Source organism: Ovis aries, chromosome 13, assembly GCF_016772045.2.
Source record: "Ovis aries strain OAR_USU_Benz2616 breed Rambouillet chromosome 13, ARS-UI_Ramb_v3.0, whole genome shotgun sequence".
Classification (NCBI taxonomy): Eukaryota; Metazoa; Chordata; class Mammalia; order Artiodactyla; family Bovidae; genus Ovis; species Ovis aries.
In genome coordinates, this window is record NC_056066.1 from 64,480,031 (window position 1) to 64,502,284 (window position 22,254).

Genomic DNA, 22,254 nt, shown 5'->3' on the forward strand with positions numbered 1-22,254 from the left:
ATGGAACAGAGTCAAGATCTGGACATAGATCTGATTCCAAAGCCTGACACCTCCAAATTACAGGTAACCATAAAACACCACTTTCCACACACCATTCTGCTCAAAAAAGCCTTCAATCACCACCACTCCCATTGCCCTTCAGAACATAATCCATTCCCCTAGGATTTACAGTCTTGGACTATTTCCCTACTTCCCAGCACTTTCCTATGGGAAAACCCGTTGCTTCAGAGAAACAGATCTACTGGCCCAACCATATCTTGTACACCCTCACCTTCTTGCCCAATATCCTGCCTTCTCATTCCCCTTCCCTCGTCTAAAGCTGGCCTTTCCTTCAAGGCTTAGCCAGAGTCGCCCCACCTGACCTCGATAATGGCTGTGCTGACTTCACCACCCCATCAAGTCCCCTTTGATCCCTGGAGCAGCTGCATGTATGCTTTTTGACACTTTGATTGCCTCCCGGTTATGTTTTCTCACCAAACTATAAACCTCTCCACTTCAGGGAACCGGCTTCTTTCTTCTTCTTCTTCTTCTTCTAATCCCAAGTAGCCCAGAGCCCTACATATATATATAGAGAGAGAAAGTGTTCGATAGATACGGGTGGTTTGGGATGAAAGATGTCTGGTTAATGTCTCTCGCTCCGGGGGTGAGAGGATGAGCTTCCCCTTATTGCCACCTGCTGTCTCCAGGTCTGCCCCCTGAAATGCTCTTCAGGTTTATTCTCTAGTCTCTCAGCCTCCCTGCCCTCCCTTCTCCACCGCCACCCTCTCAGACCCTCTTCTCCAGGGCTATTTCTTCTGCTCATTCCCTCCAACCTCACCGTTACCCCAGGGCAGCGCCTCACTTCCCTCTGCCAGGCCCAGACCCCCGCCTGCGGTGTCACCCCCGCCTCACCTCAGACCCTCTCCCCCAAGACTCAGCCTTTGGCTTCGGACCCCGAATCCCAGATATCCTCCCCCAGAGCCGTGGCGCGGTTCTGCTTCCAGGATTATTTATTTAGCTTCTTCCCCCTCCCACAGGGCTGCCCCTCGGGCCCCCTCCTCCAGTTCCATCTCTTTGGACCCTGCCTCCGGAGCTGTTCTTTTGGCCTCTGCGACCCGCACCGAGAGCCACTCCTCGGCTCGCGTCCCGAGGCTGGTCCGGAGCCCCCGGCCCCCGCGGGTCCCGCCTGGGTGCTGCCCCCGCGCCCCTGGCCGCCCCCCGCCGGGGCGGGGCGCGCGGAGGCGGGGGCGCGCTGGCGGCCGAGGCGGCGGCGGCGGCGGAGACAGGCGGGCCGGGCGCGTGTCCGCGGCGCGGTGACTCGGCGGCTCCGCAGCGGCTGCAGCGGGAGGACCCGGCCGGAGCCGCCGCCGCCGCCGCCATCGCAGCCGGGCGGCCGGGCCCCGCCGCCGGGATGCCGAAGAGCCGGGGCGGCCGCGCCGCGCCGGGGCCGCCGCCGCCGCTGGGCCTGGCCCCGCGCTGCAGCCGCTGGCGGGCCCCGGGGCGGCTGCTGCTGCTGCTGCCCGCGCTCTGCTGCCTCCCGGGCGCCGCGCGGGCGGCGGCGGCGGCGGGGCCCGGGGACCGGGCGGCGCGGGCGGCCGAGGCGGAGGCGCCCTTCGCCGGGCAGGTGGGGCTGGCGCGCCGGGCCGGGCTGCGGGCTCGGGGCTTCCGGGCAGGGCGGGGGGGGGGGGGCGGTACCGGGGCCGGGGGCGCCGAGGTGGCGCGCCGGGGGTCGACGCCTGGGGTCCGGGCTAGAGACCCAGGGCGGGGGCCGGGGAGGGCCGCGCAGGCCCGCGGGGCCCGGAGCCGCTTCAGCACCGCGGACAGGGGCAGCGGGCGGGGGCGGAGCGGGAGGGTCGGGATTGTTGTGGCGGCGGTGGGGTGTGTGGCCTGCATGACTATGTGTGAGGGAAACCGTACAACGCCTGGGAGTAAATAGTAAGCGCAGCCAGTCTGTTGTGGGTTGGGAGAAGCCGAGGATGTTCGAGGTGGAGACGGGAAGATTGGGGCGGGGGGGGGGGGCGGTGGCGGGGGACCGGGGAAGGACTCGATCACTGTCTTCCTATCTGAAGGGCTGTCACGTGGAGGAAGGATAGACTTGCTCTGCGTGGCCCCGCAGGACAGAACTAGGGCCCACAGGGGCGGGGGTAAGGGTTGCAAGAAGGCAGCTTTCGCTCTATACAGGAACAAGTTTGTAACAATCGGAGCTGCTCGACCAGCTTGGGAGGAGATGAGCTGCTCATCACAGACATGTGCAAGCAAAAGCTCCGGGAGGGGATTGGATGGATGCATGCGTAATACCTGCATGGATACAAGCATAATAATAACAATCATGCCAGCTAGCGTTTACTGAGCACTCACTATGTGCCAGGCCTGGTGCTAAGTTTTATAAGAATTATCTCGTTTAAGCCTCCTAACTATGAGATCATTGTAATTATTTTCATTTTACAGATGAGGATATAGACTCCAAGAACTAAGTAATTTGCCCAAGGTCACACAGCTAGTGAGTGATGGAGTTGGAATTCTAACCTAGGCAGGCTGACTCTAGTCTCCACATTTTTTTTCCCCCACATATTTAACTGTGACATTATCCTGTGTCACACAAGTTGGGGCAGGGGCATTGGACTAGGTAATTTCTTTGGTCTCTTCCAGCCTATAGTAATTCTGATAAGTGAGGTTGAGACAGTAGGTTTGGGGGTGGGGTGGGGTGGGCTGTTTGTTTTTTGATGAAGAATATCAGAGTAATTTCCTCACTTATCATAAGAGATGGATTGTGTTTGTTGAAGCAGTCTGTTCAGAAGAATCTGCCAGAACAAGGATTCTTAACTGGGCACCAGAGTCTGAAATCTTGTATAAAAGTGTGTTTGCATGTGCAAATGTGTTTTTCTTGGAGAGAATCCCTAATTTCTTCAGATTGTGAAGAGGTATATGATTCCCCCAAATCAAAGTGTGTAGAAAGTCTTTAGTCTTGCTGGTAGTTTTCTTCCAAAGGCCTTATAATTGTTGTTGACTCTGAGTGAAAACTTTCCTTAGCCTGTTTGTGTTTTCAGCTTTATTGATGCATTTCATGAGTTTATACCCTATAAAAAGTAGAATTCCTTTAGTCTTCCCTGTCGCACAGGGTAAGATGGAAAGACCCCAGTCTGGGATTTAGGAGGCCTGGGCTTCTAATCCTACCATGGTTTCTGTGACCTTGGGCCATTTCCTTCCTGAACTTTGCCATCTCTAATACAAAAAGAGAGGGGCTTCCCCAGTGGCTCAGCGGTAAAGAATCTGCCTGCAATGTAGGAGACATGGCAGGAGCCAAAGGTTCAACCCCTGGGTCGGGAGAAGGAAATGGCAACCCACTCCAATATTCTTCCCTGGAAAATCCCAAGGACAGAGGAGCCTGGCGGGCTACAGTCCACGGGGCTGCAAAGAGTCAGACACGACTTAGCAGCTCAACAACAACAAAGAGATGGGGCTAAATGATTGCAACTTTGAAACCCGTTTATTCCTGTGATATTTCAAGCATTAAGAACAAGCTCTTTGTTTGAATATGTTAGGATCTGAAGGGAGAGTAGTGCTACCTACTCCTTATTTTTATCAGTTTTATAAAGGCTTTGATTATTCCACCTCTCTTAGGCTTTGTTTTTTCATGCTAAAGTTTCCTGCTTACAATAGACCACCTCTAGAATAGCCACATTCATTCTGAGTCATTTTAGTTGCCCTTTTCTAGCTATCCTAGGGCCCTAACTTTCAATAGATGTCAACCTGATCATTGTCCCCAGATATGGGACCTTCTCATCTTATACAATAGAGAATGATTTCCTCTTTGGTTTTTAGGTCCCCTCCCACTTCTGTGCATCATTTTGTCAGCCTTCCTGACCCCAACATATTAGGACACTGCCTTTAGGAAACAATCCACAGCAGCTCCCTGATCCCTTTCCTGGGCCAAAACTGATAGCCTGGAACACAACACCCTATCCGTGGATTATTCTTACCAGAGCACATTGTTACCTTACATTTCCCCAGGGTGACGTTTATCTGCCATTTTGCATCCCACTCAGTACATTCCTTCAGTGACACGCTCTCTCTCTCTGTCCTTTGGCAGAGCATCCCCCTACCTGAAAGGGCTTAATACGATCTGCAGCCCTGAAATTTTCACTTTGCTCTACTTCTTCTGGATCACTTATAAAAAATTTAAATCAGACAAGTCCTGGCATGGTCTCTTGGGGCCCCCTGCATTTTTAATCTCCCTTCATTTAGAGACGTGACCAGCTCCATCTATTTATTTATATCCACCTGTTCATTTCTTGCCTTCTATTTTCCTGTTGTTTCTTTTCTTCTACTGTTTTCTGTCTCTCTCTGAGTTCTCAGGCTTTGGTTTTAAAAAAAAATCACCCTCAATTTCACAATGACTCCATTTTCCATTTCTAATATATCATCCAAAACTTTCTGTAAGATAATTATATCCACTGCTTCTCTGAATGATTTGCACACTATTATCCTCTCACTGAATCCGAGTGGATCATGTGATTGAAACCTTATAGAAATATTGTTGCTTTTCAGCCAGCACATAACATTGCTTAGTCCTCCCTCTGTCTTTTAAGGTTTCTGGAGTCTGACTTCTCCCTACCTCCTCACTAGAAGCTGCCTTTCCCCCTGTTCAATCCATACACATCTTTACTCCAGACAAGCCCATCTCTTCTTTATCCTAAGACAATCTACCTGTGTTTCGCTGGACATTTACACATGCTGTTTACATCTGTACCTCCCCGCATCTGTCTGTCTCCTTTCTTAAAGTTCCAACTTAAGTTCTGCTCTCTAGGAAACTCTCCCTGACTTCTCTAGGCATTTTCTTCTCTTTTCTAAGAGGAGCACTTTGAGGCAGCTCCAGACAGTTTGTTATTTAAAAAAAAAAAAAAGTAAGCATCATTTAGGGGAAAAAAAAGTTGTGTTCTTAGGCAGGACCTTCCCCAACCAAAGCATTTTATGTTTTTATTTACTTATTTTACCCCCTCACCACCACCACCCCACTTTATGTTTTTAGATTCAGCACAGTCCCCAACTTTTGATGCTCATTGTTGGTGTTTTGTTTGTTTGCTTTTGTTTTTTTTAGTGTGGACCATTTTAAAAGTCTGTATTGAATTTGTTACAATATTGCTTCTGTCTTATGTTTTGGTTTTTTGACAGCAAGGCGTGTGGGATCTTAGTTCCCCAGTCAGGGATGGAACCTGCACCCCGTGCACTGGAAGGTGAAGTCTTAGCCACTGGACCACCAGGGAAGTCCCTCAGTGCTCATTGTTAATTACTCAGTAAGCAACCCATGATTCTGCTCTTTATCCTTTATGCCAAAGAGTTACATGCATCTGAAATGGACACTCAAATCTGAGGGATAAGACCCATTGCCTCCCTATCCTTCCTTCAGTGAAATTAGTGTTATTCCTCTTGACAGTGGTTCTATGATGATACCCTTGAGTTCTTTCACAACTCTTCAGGTAGGCTGTCATCTAGCGGTAGTGGCATACAATAGAGAGGAATTAAGAGGTGGCCATGACCTTAGAGATCACCTAGAAAGCACACAGCAGTACTTAACAGGTATTTCTTGAATTGCTGTAAGTTGCCCAAGGTCACTAAGCCTGAAGTAGAACTTTTCCTTGGTCTCTTGACTTCCTTAGTTGAAAGCAATTTCACTATCCTTGGCTTCAATTTCATATTTTCAACCTTTTATCACCAAAAGACAAAGCCCCCCCCCCCCCCCCCCACCCCCCCGCCCACAATTCATTCAATCTGTTTTCTCCTTTGCTTTCTTGAGTCTTTCTTTTATATTTTGCACTTTGGGTGGTCCCACTGATTCTCTAACTGGCTTCCTGCATTTGGTTTATTTAAAACATCTCTTTCTCGTATTATTAGCTGAGTGCCCCACGAATAGATTTTTGGCCCTCCTAACTTCCAATTTAATTCTGAGGAAGGTCGCTATAGGCAGAAAGTGGTAAACCCATCACCACTGGCCACATGAGCACAGAAAGTGACTCCCGGTCCCAGGGATTAATGGATTCCTGCTCTCTCATCTGGTTTTGAGAGTCTGCTCTGGGCAGATGGAGAAAGTTCTTCAGTTTGCACCTGCAGTCAAGAAAAGTTAGAGCCCTGAGCGAGTCTAGAGGTGCATATGTACGTATGCGTGCTCAGTCATGTCCAATTCTTTGTGACCCCATGGGGTGTAGTCCACCAGGCTCCTCTGTCCATGGAATTTTCCAGGCAAGAATACAGCAGTGGGTTGCCATATCTTCCTCCAGGGGATCTCCCCGACCCAGGGATCGAACTCATGTCTCCTGCATCTTCTGTATTCGCAGAATACCACCTAGCCACCTAAGTCTAGGGATGGGAAGTGCTAACAAATTCCCAAGCCAAAAATTTATTTCAATGTGATCAATAGCCTCCAATATATCTTCATTCTTGTCTGAAAAAATAACTTCTCAGGGATTTCCCTGGTGGTCCAGTGACTAGGACTCCGTTCTCCCACTGCAGAGGGCACGGGTTCAATCCCTGGTTGAGGAATTAAGATCCCGCATGGCACTCAGTGCAGCCAAAAATTAAACAAATAAATAGAAAGTGTCACGCTTTCCCTAAAAGCAGCTATTCAGAAAAAATTTTCACCACAAGGAAGTTCTTCCTTTTGCCTAACTTGAGTCTAATCTGCTGTATCTTTCATTCATTTTCTCTTATTATGACTGTGTTTTTTCCTGTCACTTTAACAGCCTCATATCTTACAGTACTTTGCACTTTCCAGATGCTTTCATGCATGTGGCCCCATCTGATCCTGGCAACAGCACCGTAAGGTAGACAGGGAAGATATCATCCTCATTTTATAGAGGAGCAAATGGAGACTCAGAGAGAGATGTGACTTATCCACACGTTGTCCAGGGACCCATGTGGAGCTAATAAACAATAAACCAAGGGCCAGAAACAGGGTTTTCTGTCCCAGACCTGAGTGTTTTCCCCTCTATACCAAACTGTCCTATTCTGGAATATTGTAATAACCTTTAGCCATTCCAGTCATTGAAGGAGATAGTTTTAGAGAAAATAAAAGTAAATTATAATAGTACCATAGAGGTTAATCTTAGGAAACATCTAGCTTTATGATATGATAGAGTTTAGACTCAAACCCAGAGGAACCAATTCTTAATAAGACTGTAGCCAATGACACCTAGCACAGTGTCTGCCTGGCACATTCTAGATACTTGATAAATATTTTTAAATTGATTATATTGTCTGTGTCCCCCACCAACATCTTTTTTTTTTAAATATTTGTATATGTATGGCTGCATCAGGTCTTCATTGAGGCAGGCAGGCTCAGGATTTGCTGCGTGTAGACCTAGTTGTGCTTTTGCACGTGAGATCTTAGTTCCCTCACCAGGGATCAAATCTGAGTCCCCTGCATTGGAAGGTGAATTCTTAACCACTGGAGTCCCCCAGACCAACTTCTGTTAATAGTGGTTGGAATAGTACAGATGAACCTATTTGCAGGGTAAGAATGAAAATGCAAAAATAGAGAATGGACTTGTGTCCATAGCTGGGGAAGGAGAGGGTGGAAAAGTGGACAAAGTAGCATTGACACATATACGCTACCATGTGCAGAATAAACAGCCGCTGGGAAGCAGCTGTGCAGCACAAGGAGCTCAGCGGGGTCTCTGTGATGACCTGGGAGGATGGGAGGCTCAAGAGGGAGGGATATATATATATATACCTATAGCTGATTCACTTTGTTGTACAGTAAAAACTAACACAGCATTATAAAGCAATTATACCCCAGTTAAAAAAATGAATTTTAAATAAAATTATATTTTAAAAAGTTGTTGGCATGCAAAAGTAAGTACCTTTTTTGAAGAAGGATGAATGTGGGCTAGAAGTTTAAACAAGGTCTGGGCAAGCGCCAAAACAGCAGGAGATGTAGTTGGGGAGGTCAGGGAATGTTCTAGGAAGAAGGTTGTATCAAAGATGAAGCTTTGGGGGAGGACAAGGACAAAGAATGGTGAGTGGGGTAGTCCACGAGACAGAAAACATGAGCCAAGGCTCCACACAAGTGTGGGCATATTTAGGGACTGGTGGAGAATTGGATGTGCTTGAGGCCTTGGCTTATTGCTGTTTCCAGTAAGAATGTTTGAGAAAAGTCTGGAAAGGGAGGCTAAGAGCAGATTGTGAAATTGGCTTTTGTCCAAAGGCTGAGGGGAGTCATAAAAGGTTTCTGAGCAGAGAAGTGACCTGCTCAGAGACTCAGCTGTGTTGAGTGGGTGGAGGCACCAATGCCAAGTGGTGCTGGGTGCTGGCCCCTGCTGGGGCTCTTTTAGCTTTCTTAGCACAACCCAGGTCTGTGTTCCTGTTCTAGTGTGTGGATAAAAGCTGTGCACCCCAGCTCTGACCTTCCCCAGTGGAGTGATTCTGGAACAAATCCTTTGGTTTCACTGGATCTCAGGATTGATTTTGTTCAAGTTCTTCCCTGGTGTTTCTTCATCATTACTTCGTACATTCATTTTTTTAAAAAAATATATGTGTTTATTTATTTATCTGACTGTACTGGGTCTTAGTTGCGGCACATAGGATCTTCAGTCTTCATTGGGGCATGCAGAATCTTTAGTTGTGACATGGTAGGATTTAGTTCCCTGACCAGGGATCAAACCCTGCATTCGGAGTGAGGAGTCTTAACCACTGGACCACCAGGGAAGTCTCATGCATTCATTTTAAAGGGCAATTTGGAACTCGGCTTTGACGATCTATGGGATAACAGCAAAGTCATGTATACAAAAGATAGTATTTTCTCAAAGATCAGACATGTTGTTATAACAAACAAGGTAGAGAAAACCAGGCAGGCACAACTTTGTTAGTAATAATAACTTTAAAACACTTCCGTACAACAAACTCATACACACACCATTCTCTGTGCTCCAAAAGCAATGGACCAGAAAGAGGTATCCTTCCCTTCATCTTCCCCTCGCCCACCTCAGGAGAACCAGCAGCCAGCCTAGCACCTCCACCTCCTGGACCAATCATCCCTGTAACTGCTTCTCTCCACCACCACTGCCTCCACTTTAAACTTCCATCCTGTCTTGTCTGGCTTCCAGAAACTTCCCACCTGATCAGCCTCTCTTGCCCACTTCTAATCCTTCTTCCCGTGGCAGCCAGAGTGACCTTTTAAAAATAAATCTACACAGGGGCCAGTTATATCTGAAGCAAATATGGCAAAGTCAAGATTTAACAAAGCCAATAAGTGATTATCCAAGGATTTAAAAAAAAAAAAAGCTATTTTTATGCCTTTCTGAATGCTTGCAATATTTAACTAAAAAAAATTTTTAAACAAAAACATCTGATATGTGACTTCCACTTTCACTTTGCTAAAAATGGTTTTTAAGGTAAAAGCTAAACTAATATTGCTATACTACAGCCAGTTCTCATCATTCTTATTATGGAAAAATCTCAGACACATGTTGAAAGTATAACAAGCAGGATCATGAAGCCCCTTGCACCCAGCACCAGGCCTCTGAGGCCCTGCATCACCAAATCCTCCCCAGCTCTCTGCTCCCTTTTATGCCAGCTTCTCAGTAACCTCCCTGAGAGGTTAGGTTTCTGTGGTGGCTCAGACGGTAAAGAATCTGCCTGCAGTGCAGGAGACCTGGGTTCAATCCCTGGGTCCGGAAGATCCCCAGGAGAAGGAAAGGGCAACCCACTCCAGTGTTCTTGCCTGGGAAGTCAGGCAAGAGGAGCCTGTCAGGCTACAGCTCATGGGGTCCCAAAGAGTCGGACACAACTGAGTGACTAACAGTTTCAGTTTTCAGTAATCTCTGGCTATCCTGGCCTTCTTTCTCTTTTCCTAATATGCAGGCTTCTTCCCATTCAGGAATTCAATAAGATATTCTTTTCCAGGAGTGCTCATTCTTTGACCTTCACCTTGACCTCTTTCGCTTGTATACAGGTCTCAGCTGAGATGATACATCCTCCAGGAGGTCATCATACTTACTTTTTTAAAATATAATTTTATTTTCTTGACCACAGTGGGTCTTACTTGTGGTAATGAAGGATCCCTGATCTTTGTTGCTGTATGTGGGATCTTTAGTTGTGGCATGTGGGATCTAGTTTCCTGACCAGGGATTGAACCTGGGCGCCCTGCATTGGGAGCACAGAGTCTTAGTCATTGGACCACCAGGGAAGTCCCATGTCACTGGCTTTCTTTCCCAACACCTTCTCCTTTTCCCTTATTCTACTTATCACCATTGAAATGAAGCATTTCGTCTCTGCATGTCTACCTCCCCCTCCAGTAAGCTCCATGAATAAGAGTTCAGTGGGACTGACAGGCATGGAGACCACCGTTTATGATGGACTATGAAAGATGCTGTAAGCAACAGATACACATGGGAACACAGAGGTGGTGGTGGTGGTTTAGTCACTAAGTCATGACTGACTCTTGGGACCCCAAGGACTGTAGCCTGCCAGGCTCCTCTGACCAGGGGATTTTCCAGGCAAGAATACTTGGAGTAGGTTTCCATTTCCTTCTCCAGGGGATCTTCCCCAAGCAGGGATCGAACCCAGGTCTCCTGCATTGAAGGCAAATTCTTTATCAGCTGAGCTACCAAGGAAGCTCTGGAGCACAGAGGAAGTCCATTTAATCCTGGATAGTGCTCCCAGGTGAAGTGGCATTCAGGTTGGCTTTCTAAGAATACCGAATAGATCATCAGAGAGTGAATGTTTGCCTTCTAGGGAGAGGGGGTGAAAAAAAAAAAAACACAGAGAAAGGAACTTGCAGGTTGTGTTCAGGTGATGCAGGTAGGTCAGTAGCTTGAGGAGGGGGCCCATGAGGTGGGCAGTAGGAGGGTGGGGCATACAAGTCAGAGGCTAAGGTGCACTGGCATCAGACTGTGAGGCTCGTGAGTGCTGGGCTGAGGAGCTCGGACTTTAAGACTGGTGGTGAGGAACCAGAGGATCTGCTCCATGCTCAATCTAATTAAGCTAAAGTAATAGAACCTTATATAATTACTTAGAGGTTATCTACTTCAGCTGTCTGCGTTTCAGCTGAGAAACTAAGGCCTGACCACGGTCTTTGTCTACCCTCTTCCCTTGTCTAAACTCATCAATAAGTCAAGCCCAAGAGGACAGAAAACATGGCGGATTTACAGGAAGGCACTGGAAAGGACAAGGAAGACAAGGGCCCTCGCTTCTCAGAGACTGAATGAGTGCATGGCTATACTCCTGGCCTTGGAAGGAGGCCTGCCCAGAACTGGGAAACTCAGACATCCCAGGGCTGACCCAAAACCCCAAGTGTGCCACCTCCCTGGGCAGGGCAACTCTCTGGCTTGTGGTGGCCTCCTGGGAGTGGGCCAAGGACACTGCACAGCGCCAGGGAATTCCCGCTAGTGCACTTACCACCCACTCAAGAGATGGTGGCAGCCAAGAGGCAATGCTGCACCATTAAGGTGTTTGTCAAGAAGCTAAGTTGGGCGTTGTGGGCGATCCTGAGAGCCCTTTTTAGACTGGCTGTAAGTGGGGAAAAAAAACAACACAGCGTTTGGAGACAAACCAGAGCTAGTGTGGAGGGTGTAGCACGGCAGCAGGGATGCTCCTGGGAGGCAGGGCCATTAGGCTATGTTTGCAGCTTCTCCACCAACTTGCTCTGTGATTTTGGATAAGTCATTTCTCCCTCAGCTGAATTTTTCTATCCGGCAAAATAAGCATGTTAAATTAGATAATCTTTAAATTATTTATCAACGACCGCATTTTCTAGATAAACTGCATGGTTAAGCCCTCAAGTCTGAAGTTTTAAAAAATCAGTTATAACTCAGATGGGTTCTTTTCAACAGTGAGAGACTTTATTTGAGGGGGCTCCAAAATCACTGCAGATGGTGACTGCAGCCATGAAATTAAAAGATGCTTGCTCCTTGGAAGAAAAGCTATGTCCAACCTAGACAGCATATTAAAAAGCAGAGATACTATTTTGCCAACAAAGGTTGGTCTAGCCAAAGCTATGGTTTTTCCAGTAGTCATGGATGGATGTGAGAGTTGGACCATAAAGAAGGTTGAGCACCAAAGAATTGATGCTTTCGAACTGTGGTGCTGGGGAAGACTCTTGACATTCCCTTGGACTGAGAGGAGATCCAATCAGTCAATCCTAAAGGAAATCAGTCCTGAATATTCATTAGAAGGACTGATGCTGAAGCTGAAACTCCAATACTTTGGCTACCTGATGCAAAGAACTGACTCATTGGGAAAGACCCTGCTGTTGGGAAAGATTGAAGGCAGGAGGAGAAGGGGACAACAGAGAATGAGATGGTTGGATGGCATCACCGACTCGATGGACATGAGTTTGAACAGGCTTCAGGAGTTGGTGATGGCCAGGGAAGCCTGGCGTGCTGCAGTGCATGGGGTCACAAAGAGTCAGACACAACTGAGCGACTGATCCGAACTGAACAGATGGGTTCAGCGGCAAGGCTGGGACCTCAGTAGTGTGGGCAGAGAAAGAAGCAGGATTTTGGTGGGACAGGAGTTGCAGAGAACTGCCACAGTGATGAGGCTAACCTCTGAGGAGTCACCAAAGAGACACAGTGATTCAGTCTAGCAGCAACGACCAAAGGTGATGGTCCCTGTATTACTGGAGAGGGTAGGAGCAAAAATACAGACAGTGACATTGAGAGACCGCTTCCTGTGTGCTGGGACCTTCTAAAAGCTTTTTTGTTGTTCAGTCACTAAGTCATGTCCAACTCATTGCAATGCCATGAACTGCAGCAGACAGGCTTCCCTGTCCTTCAAGAAATCCAAGATCCTGAGAAAAAGATTCAGGTCCTGGCAATCTCAGTTTAGGACCTGAGTGCCAGGCAGGGAAACTGAGACCAAAACCCACTCATAAGGACTGAGCTAACATAGCAATGAAAAGGAAAGGAAGATCTTAGGGCGGGCTTGATGCCAGTCTGCAACGACACAGTACAATCTCAGTGTTGGGGCTGTAGCTGCTGACGGACTGTTTGCAGATGTCAGGGCTGGCTGGGGAGATAGGCAGATAAAGGACCCAGGGATGTGAACAGAGTTGAGGCACAGAAGGCCAGGGCTGGCTCAAGAGCCAACTTTAGTAGAAGACTTTCCGAAATGGCGACATGCTTCCTGTCCTAGTAGATCAGAGGCAATACTGAACACAACATGCTCGTTCTTCATGGCACAAAGTCATCACTCCCAGCTGTCCTTACTGCAGTGGTTCTCAAACTTCAGTAGGCAATAGAGTCACCTTAGGTGCTCCCTTTAAAAAAATATATATATACATATATATTTATTTTTGGTTGCACTGGGTCTTCTTTGCTGTGTGTAGCCTTTCTCTAGTTGCCATGAGCAGGCTGCTCATTGCAGTAGCTTCTCTTGTTGTGGAGCACGAGCTCTAGAGTGCAGGCTCAGTAGTTGTAGCGCACAGGCTTAGTCTCTTTACAGCATGTGGGATCTTCCCAGACCAGGGATCGAACCTGTGTCCCCTGCGTTGGCAGGCAGATTTTAACTATTGGACTACCAGCGACGTCCCAGGGCTCATATTTTTAAAATGCAGGTTCCCAGTCCCCAGCTTCAGAGGGTCTGATTTTGTAAGTCTAAGTCTGCGCTTGGTAACATGGATTTTTAACAAGCTCCTTGGATGGTGCCATGCTGACAGGCCATGATGTGCAAGGACCGTCCAGTGAGGGAACACAGCCTCGGTGCTTGGGGCTGCAGCGGCGGGGTGAGGGTTTTGGGATTGTCACCTATCAGGGAAATAACAGCCATCATTACTGCTATCTTTTACTGAGCACTTCATACCACGTATTAGTATTGAATATTCACAACCACTCCATGGGGCACGTGCTAAGAACATGGAGCTTGATGTAAGCAGTAAAGAGGCTGAATAATTTGCCAAAGGTCATGTCACAAGTAAACCAGAGAATTAGGATTTGACCCCAATGCCTTGTGTCTTCAGACGGTATGCCCTTAACCATAACCCTAAACATCCCCTCCACCTGCCTCGCTCCTCACTGCTCACCACACCCCACCAGAAGCCTGTTCATGTCCACCTTCTCACATAAGGAAAGCAGCTCTCCTTCTGAGCCCCATTCTAGGAGGCTATTGACTGAATGCCTACTGCTTTCCTTAAAATGAAGAATTTAGGGTTGAAAGAAGCAGTATAGAATATTCCAGAATATTCTATATAAGAATCCCTTTATAATAGTTCTTCACATGGACAGTATTGCCCACCCTTGAGGAAACTCTTAGACCAATGGAGATATTTTTGGTTGTCACAGCTGGGGGGGTGGGGGCTGCTGCTGGCATCTTGTAAAAACTAGGGGTGCTGCTCAGTGTCCTATAATGTACAGGACAGACCCCAACAACAGAATCATCTGGCCCAAAATATCAATACTGCTGAAGTGGAGAAACTCTTCTATAGCAAATTCTGACCAGCGATCATTCATGCTCACCCTGAGTGCTTCAACTTGTTTTCATCCAGTACATAGGTGTCTCTGATGGCCCCGTGCTAGCTGTGGGGATACCGTAATGAAGAAGACAGATTATGGCATCTGCCCTTGGGCACTGTGTAGTCTGGGAGAGGGGACAAGCAATTCCACTGTAATACCATGTGATAAGAATTGTGATGAGGAAGACACTTGTTCCTTGGAAGAAAAGCTATGACAAAGCTAGACAGCATATTAAAAAGCAGAGACATTACTTTGCTGACAAAGGTCCATATGGTCAAAGGTACGGTTTTTCCAGTAGTCATGTATGGATATGAGAGTTGGACCATAAAGAAAGCTGAGCACCAAAGAACTGAAACTTTTGAACTGTGGTGCTGGAGAAGACTCCTGAGTGTCCCTTGGACTGCAAGGAGATCCAATCAGTCAATCTGAAAGGAAATCAATCCTGAATATTCATTGGAAGGATGGATGGTGAAGCTGAAGCTTCAATACTTTGGCCACCTGATGCAAAGAGTTGACTTATTGGAAAAGACCCTGATGATGGGAAAGATTGAAGACACGAGGAGAAGAGGATGACAGAGGATGAGATGGTTGGATGGTATCACTGACTCAATGGACATGAGTTTGAGCAAGGTCTGGGAGATGGTAAAGGACAGGGAAGCCTGGCATGCTGCAGTCCATGGGGCTGCAAAGAATCAGAAACGACTGAGCAACTGAACAACAAGTCGACTTCTAGTGGTCCAGTGGTTAAGAATCTGCCTGCCAATGCAGGAGACATGAGTTTGATCCGCAGTCCAGGAAGATCCCATGTGCCTTGGGGCAGCTAAGCCCACGTGCCATATCTACTAAGCCCGCACCCTAGAGCCTGTGCTCAACTACAAGGGAAGCCACCACAATGAGAAGCCTACACACCACAGCTAGAGAGTAGCCCCTGCTGGCTGCAACTAGAGAAAGCCCATGCACAGCAACAAAGACCCAGCACAGCCAATAAATAAATAACTGAAAAAATTAAAGAAAAAAAAAGAATTGTGATAAGAAGGATGAACACTGACCAGGGATGTAGGTGGAACTCCTGAGTTAAGGGTTCAAAGAAGGCTTCCCCAGAGAAAGAAGAGAGTGATCTAGATAGAAGGAACTATGTATGTCAGAATCCGGAAGCGTTAGAACACAGAATGCTAGGTGGGGAGTGGTAAAAGAGGCTGCAGAGGTTGTCAGGAGCCATATCATGATGCCTCGATTAAAAAAAAAAAAACAATTTATTGAGGTAAAATTGACAGACAAAAAGCTGCACATATTTAATGCATACAACTTCATGAGTTTAGAGATAAGTAAATACCTGTGACATCATCACCACAATCTATGCCATCAACAAATCCATGACTTCCGAAAGTTTCCTCCTGCCCTCTTTATTTCTATCATCAGCATCAGCATCATCGTCATCTTCTGCTAAGAACTAAAGGAGAGGCCCTTTTAGCAAATGTTGTACGTGTATACTACTGTATTGTTAACTGTAGGCACTATGCTGGTCAGTAGGTCTCCAGGATCTAGTCATCTTGTGTAACTGACACTTTGCACTGTTTGACTTACACCTCCAGTCTCCCCCTTCCATGAAAGCTCTTGATGGGAAGCCTTTGAAGCTGCCTCAGGGTATTTGCACTTTCTGTTCCCTCTTCCTGGAATTCCTTTGCCTCCTGCAGTTCCCTTGCTCTCACGTGACTTCCACAGAGACGTTCCCTGACTGTTCTCTATAAAACAGCTGTCCCATACTCACCGTATCCTCACCCTACTTTATTTTTCATAGCACTGACTGTGACATGGTTCATCCGTGAGACTGTAGCTAGAAAGTAAAGAGAGTGTTTTTGTTTGATGTTCTATGCCAGAGCCCAGACCACATGCCTGGGACATGGAGGTCCTTAGTAAGTAGGTCCTCAGTAAAGACTTACTGAATGAAGAGATAGATGGAAACAAATTTGATGTTTAGGAGGCAGAGCCAATAGTTCTTTGGTAAAAGACAATGTGGGCCAAGGAGAGGGAGGAAACCTGGGTCATAAGAAGCTTCTGGTTTGATGCCACAGCCTGGCATAGGAATCTAGCCAAAGGGTATTGAGCATACTGTGATCTGAGATCAGGCATTGCTCTGTAGGAGTGTGAGGTCCAGAAAGTCCTGGAAGGGGAACGGGATGCCTGACTAGTGACCTAATAGTGTGAAATGCCTGGTTTCAGGTAAAACTGAGTTTGAATCCTGCCACTTATTAGCCTTGTGGCTCTGGATAATTATTTAACCTCTCTGAACCTCAGTTTCTTTATCTGCAGATTGGGGATCATAATTCCTACCTTGTGGGATTGTTGCAGTCTGGAGTGCCTGGTACAGTGCCAGGTATATAATAAATGTTCTAATAATAGTAACTGTTGTCATTTTGGGGCCTTCCCTGGTGGCTCAGGGGTAAAGAATCTGCCTGCCAATGCAGGAGACTCAGGTTCGATCCCTGAGTCTGGACGATCCCCTGGAGAAGGAAATGGCAACCCACTCCAGTATTCTTGCCTGGGAAATCTCATGGACAAAGGAGCCTAGTGGGCTACAGTCCATGGCGGGTCACAAAAGAGTCAGACACAACTTAGCAACTAAAACAACAACGTTATTGTGGTTACTATAATTATAGTACAATTTATAATTCCATAAGACGTTACAGAAAAACCCAAATGAACTTTTTGGCCAACTCAATAGAACATCTCTATTAAAAAGCAGTTTATTTTCATGAGTCTGGATCTATGTCCTGTGATCTCCTGTGCTGATCTTAGCTTGGCCCTCTGTGCCAACGAGAATAAATCTCCTTCATCCATAGCCATTTGGCTTTTTAAAGACAGTCCTATCCCCTGCAGCCCTCCCTTCTCCAGCCTAAACATCCCTCATCTTTCCTCGTGGGCTACACTTCCTGTGAATGGCTGCCTCACTTTCCTGACCACTCGTCCTCAGCCATGCTCTAGCTTGTCACTGTCTGTGCATCTACAGGGCTTCCCCAGCGCCTCAACAGTGAAGAATCCACCTGCCGATGCAGGAGACACAGGAGACCCCAGTTTGATCCCTGGGTCGGGAAGATCCGCTAGAGGAGGGCCTGGCAACACACTCCAGCATTCTTGCCTGGAGAATCCCATGGAAAAGAGTCAGACACAAAAGGAACTTAGCATGCACTCACTGCATCTACAACGGCTAGAACTGGACTTGGACCTCCCGTCCATGTTGAGGTCAATCCCTTCTTCCTGTTCCTTTCATCTCACCCTAGATTATGACCTCAGCTGCCCCAGCTCTTTGATCAGGATCTTTGATTGTTTCTCATTCCAGTCCATGCTTCCAATTTTAATACCTTCCTGCCTGTCCCTTCTTTGTAGACTTTGCCTCTGACCTTTTTGATATTACTTTCTCACCCTGTGTGTTCCTGACCAAACACCTGATCTTAATCATTCCCCGGCTCCAGGCCTGTACAATCTGGTTTGCCCAACCAGGTGTGAGGCTCCTGAATACCCCCAGGGGACATCCTGTCTTGGCCCATCCATCTCTCTCCTCCCCAATGGCCATCTCTGTTTGCCAAGAGCAAACGGCAGCACACCAGTTGATCTGCTTCTGGCCGCCTCCTTTGACACTTCTGATCTCACCACCGCCTCTGCTGTCTGCCGCTCCCTTCCCACTCCAGGCCACTTTTTTTTCTCCTTGTTATTCTCCACTCTCTCCTTTGCCTGCCACTGCCGCTCGACGTCTCAGCTTCCGCTTCTCAGCTTAGGCTTCGCCGGAACCAAAATCCCGCCTTCTGGCCAGCGGACCAATCACGCGGTGTTGCCTGTGATCACTGCGTCTCCGGCTCAGCCCAGCTATTTTGGTCTCTGCTCGCACTCTGAGATCTTTCTCACTTTCCTGTGGGTTGACACCTCTTTCAGCACTTAAAGGGTGACAGACGTCGTCTTAGAGTTAGTTAACTGAGCTGTAAAGTTTAGAATTCTGACGTGGCTGGTGGTGGATTAATGGATCCAGGTGTAAAAAGATGAAAGTTAGGTCATTCTGTTTAACACTGAATGGGGCTTCTTTCCTTTAGCGAATTTTATCTTGTTTTGATTGGGGCCATGGAGCCTGTTGCCTCATCAAGCAAAGTCAAACCACAAAAGAAGGAATTTCAGCAAATAGTTTTTTCAGAGCAGAATCGATACCATGGATTGTGCTTAGTGCTTTCGTGTGTATTACTCATTAAACCTCCCTAGATGAAATCCCTTCGTGAGTACACACACAGTACCTCCCGGACCAACTGTTAATTCGTTCATTCATTCACTCATTCTGATTAATTATTATGTCAGGCACTGTGCTAAGTACTGTAGCAGATATAAAAGTAAATACCACAGTCTCTGCTCCTTGGGAACCAATCTAGTGGGGAAAACATATCAACCAACAGGTGTGATACACTGTGCAGGTTGTGTTTAGAGCAGCAGAGAATTAAGCACTGCAGAAGGGAAGGGGGTTGCCCACTAGCTCTGCCAGGGAGAGCCTAGGAAGGTTTTCCAAAGAAGGTGACATTTCAGCTGGACTTTGAAGGATGAGTTTGCTAGCATGCCTAAAGAGAATGGGTTCTGTTGGCAGCAGGAATAGCCTGGAAGTGTGAATGGGGAGAGAGTGTTCTGGATTGGGGGTGACTGCAGTGTAGAAGACTTGCTTCGACATTAGGAACTTCTGCTCAGAGAAGTCAGAGGACTGTCTGTGTCACAGAGCAGGTGACTAGTAGAGACAGGGTTAAACAGCGGAAGTTGTCTCGCCCCTAGTGCATAGTCTTCAGCCTCCCACCTTGTAATACACACACTCTCCCCCCCCCCCCCCCCCCCACACACACACCAGGTCCAGTCTCAACGACCCTGACTTAGAGCTGTCATTTGGCCAGCCCCTTCTGCTCCCATTTCTGCTCTTAGGGGTCCGCCCCTGAGCCTGAGAATTGTCCCCAGTGAACCTGGGAAGGAAGCAGAACCCAGTGAAGGCAGATCCATTCCAGCATTTGTCCATGACCTAGACATTGGCCAAGGTCTGAGAACTTAGATCCTAACTCCTGACCCTGCTGAGCTAGACTCTGTGACCTTCATAATAGCTCCTGGTTGGCTTTGAGATGCTCCTTGCTTGAATTCCCTGGTGGTTCAGATGGTAAAGAATCTGCCTGCAATGCGGGAGACCTGGGTTCAATCCTTGAGTCCAGAAGATCCCCTGGAGAAGGGAATGGCTACCCATTCCAGTATTCTTGCTTGGAGAATCCCAGGAATAGAGGAGCCTAGCGGGCTATAGTCCATGGCGTCGCAAAGAGTCAGACACAGCTGAGAGACGAACACTAACACTTCGCTTGAATATCCAAAAGAGGAGCTGGGTAAACCTGGTTGCCCTTTACCAATTAGGAGCTCCTTTCAATCCCCCCAAATTTTAGAAGAGAGTTTATGCCAAAAATTCTCTGTTCCCTGTCTCCTACAATATCATAGTAATGAGGACAGGAGGGGAGAAAATCATCAAATTCCATACTAGCCTGAAGGCAGATGCTACAAAATATACCCTGTTGACCAGTTTGTTGGAAGCATCTGTCCAAAGTTCCCCAGCCGAGACTTCCCCAGTGATCCAGAGTGGTTAAGAATCCTCCCTCCAATGCATGGGACACAGGTTAAATCCCGATCAGAGAACTAAGATCCCACATGTTGTGAGGCAACTAAGTCTGCGTGTGGGAAACCACAGAGCCCACGTTCTCCAAGGAAGATCTTGAGTGTCACAACTAAGACCCAACACAGCCAAAAATTAATAATTTTTTTGAAAAAAACCTTCCCCTTAGTGTTTTTTTTTTAAAAACAGTTCTCTAGCTATTTCCCAGATACTGTAATTCATCCTAATTGGATTTTAAGAGAATTAACTAATGGAGTCCACAAATAAGAAGGAATTGGATTTTAGACTGGTACCACACCTCTTTTGGGAAGGGTTTGAGGCAGTTTACAGAGTGAAATAATCTTTTTAAGTAAGATCTTTAAGGATAAAACACAACTTAGTGGTCAGAAAAATGAAAAAAGTAACAGCTAATTGCAAGCATCACCGTGTTCCACACTTAAACGTGATAAATTTGACCAAAAGATTCCCAGCAGAAAGGCCAAAAAGGAGAACCACTGGGTTACCTAATATGCATTTGCTGAAACCAGAAAGCACACAGAGTCTCCAGTAGAGACGCCATATTCCTCAAGGTAAAGCTTGATAGAGAGGGATTGTGTTTGGTCTCAGTAAAGCTGAGTGACAGGGCGAAGAGGACGATTCCAGTCAGCTGTCATTTCTCTGCACACACTGCTCTCAGTGCTGTGTAAGAGGTGGTCAGCCCCACAGCTCACCGAGAGCCAGTGGACACGCTGCCCCCCATAGCAGCCTCAAGGCGGCTGTCGGTCCAGGGGGAGGGCAGGATAACCAGATTTTAAAAGGCAGAGAGGGAGTCAAAGACCGTCTTTTCCACCTTGATTTTATGAAAGGTAACAGAAACACCGTCCAAGGGGATAATAAACGAGTCACTTTTGAGTGATTATGTCAGGTACATTCAATCATTTCAGCTTAACAGCAATCTTGTAGAGGAGGGTCATTGTTTACATTTTACAGATAAGGAAAGTGTTCGTTGTTCAGTCGTGTCCAACTCTTTGTGACCCCACGGACTGTAGCCCTCCAGGCTCCTCCAGGAATTTTCCAGGAAAGAAGGCTGGAGTGGGTACCCATGCCCTTCTCCAGGGGATCTTTCTGACTCAGGGATCGAACCCAGGTCTGCTGCATTGCAGGCAGATTCTTTACCATCTGAGTCATCAGGGAAGCCCACAAATAAACTGATGCTCAATTTGCCCAAAGTCACACAGCTGGCAAGTGATGAACTGGGATTCAACCTCAAAATTTTGTGCCTCTTTCCCATGATAGTGCCCTGTTTATTCAATCCAACAATTCTTCAGTGAAGTTTCTGTAAAGAACATAATGTGGCATTCTGGCTGGAAGGGGCTGAGGAATAGAGTACAGGGATTTAATACTTTGATGATGTAACTTACCTGGGAATAGAAATTGGAGCTTGATGAATGGACAGGTAACTTGTCAGTTGCCCTGTCATGTCCATTTCCAGATGTTTTGAGCTTTTTGGCTAATCCGAGACCACAGTCAAGTCACGAGTGATTCTCTGTGATTTGTCCACTTTGTGAACAGATAATTAATAGTGTATCATCTCTCTCCACTCCCCTCCTTTCCAATCCTCTCCACTCATCACCATACTCTTTTTTCCCAAGTTCCCACCATTTTAAATACTGCTCAGAATGTGCCATGCTCTCCAGCACTTCCATATAATTGCACATATCCTTCAAGACCTAGCTCAGGACTTCCCTGGTGGTCCAGTGGTTAAGAATTCACCTGTCAATGTAGGGGACATAGGTTCAATCCCTGGTCCAGGAAGATTCCACATGCCTTGGACTGACTAAGTCCATGTGTCACAACTACTGAGGCCCACGTGCCCTAGCGCCCATGCTCTGCAACAAGAGAAGCCACTGCAATAAGCCCTCACACCACAACTAGAGAGTAGCTCCAGCTCGCTGCAGCCAGAGAAAGCCCATGCACAGCAACAAAGTCCCAGCACAGCCAAAAATTAGTTAATTTTAAAAAGATTGAGATACCGCCACCACCTGGAAGCCTCTCCTGAGTTCCCCTTGCTCCCCATCCCCACCCCTCCGTGTGGATAACATGCCCCCTACTTTGTTCTTCTATGGAACTCTCTACACATCTGATTTTTAGTGCTGTATTTTCATGATGGGTTTATTTGTTGGTCGG

General features: G+C 47.2%; 1 protein-coding gene across 1 annotated transcript in view; it reads left to right on the forward strand.

Moving 5' to 3' along the window:
* MMP24 (matrix metallopeptidase 24) overlaps positions 1-22,254 on the forward strand; it is a 53,741-nt gene continuing 31,487 nt past the window's right edge. Inside the window, exons 1-2 of the mRNA XM_027977120.2 lie at positions 1-63; positions 1,073-1,603. Of these exons, the coding sequence (XP_027832921.2) occupies positions 1-63; positions 1,073-1,603 (594 nt within the window). The remainder of the gene's footprint in view (positions 64-1,072; positions 1,604-22,254) is intronic.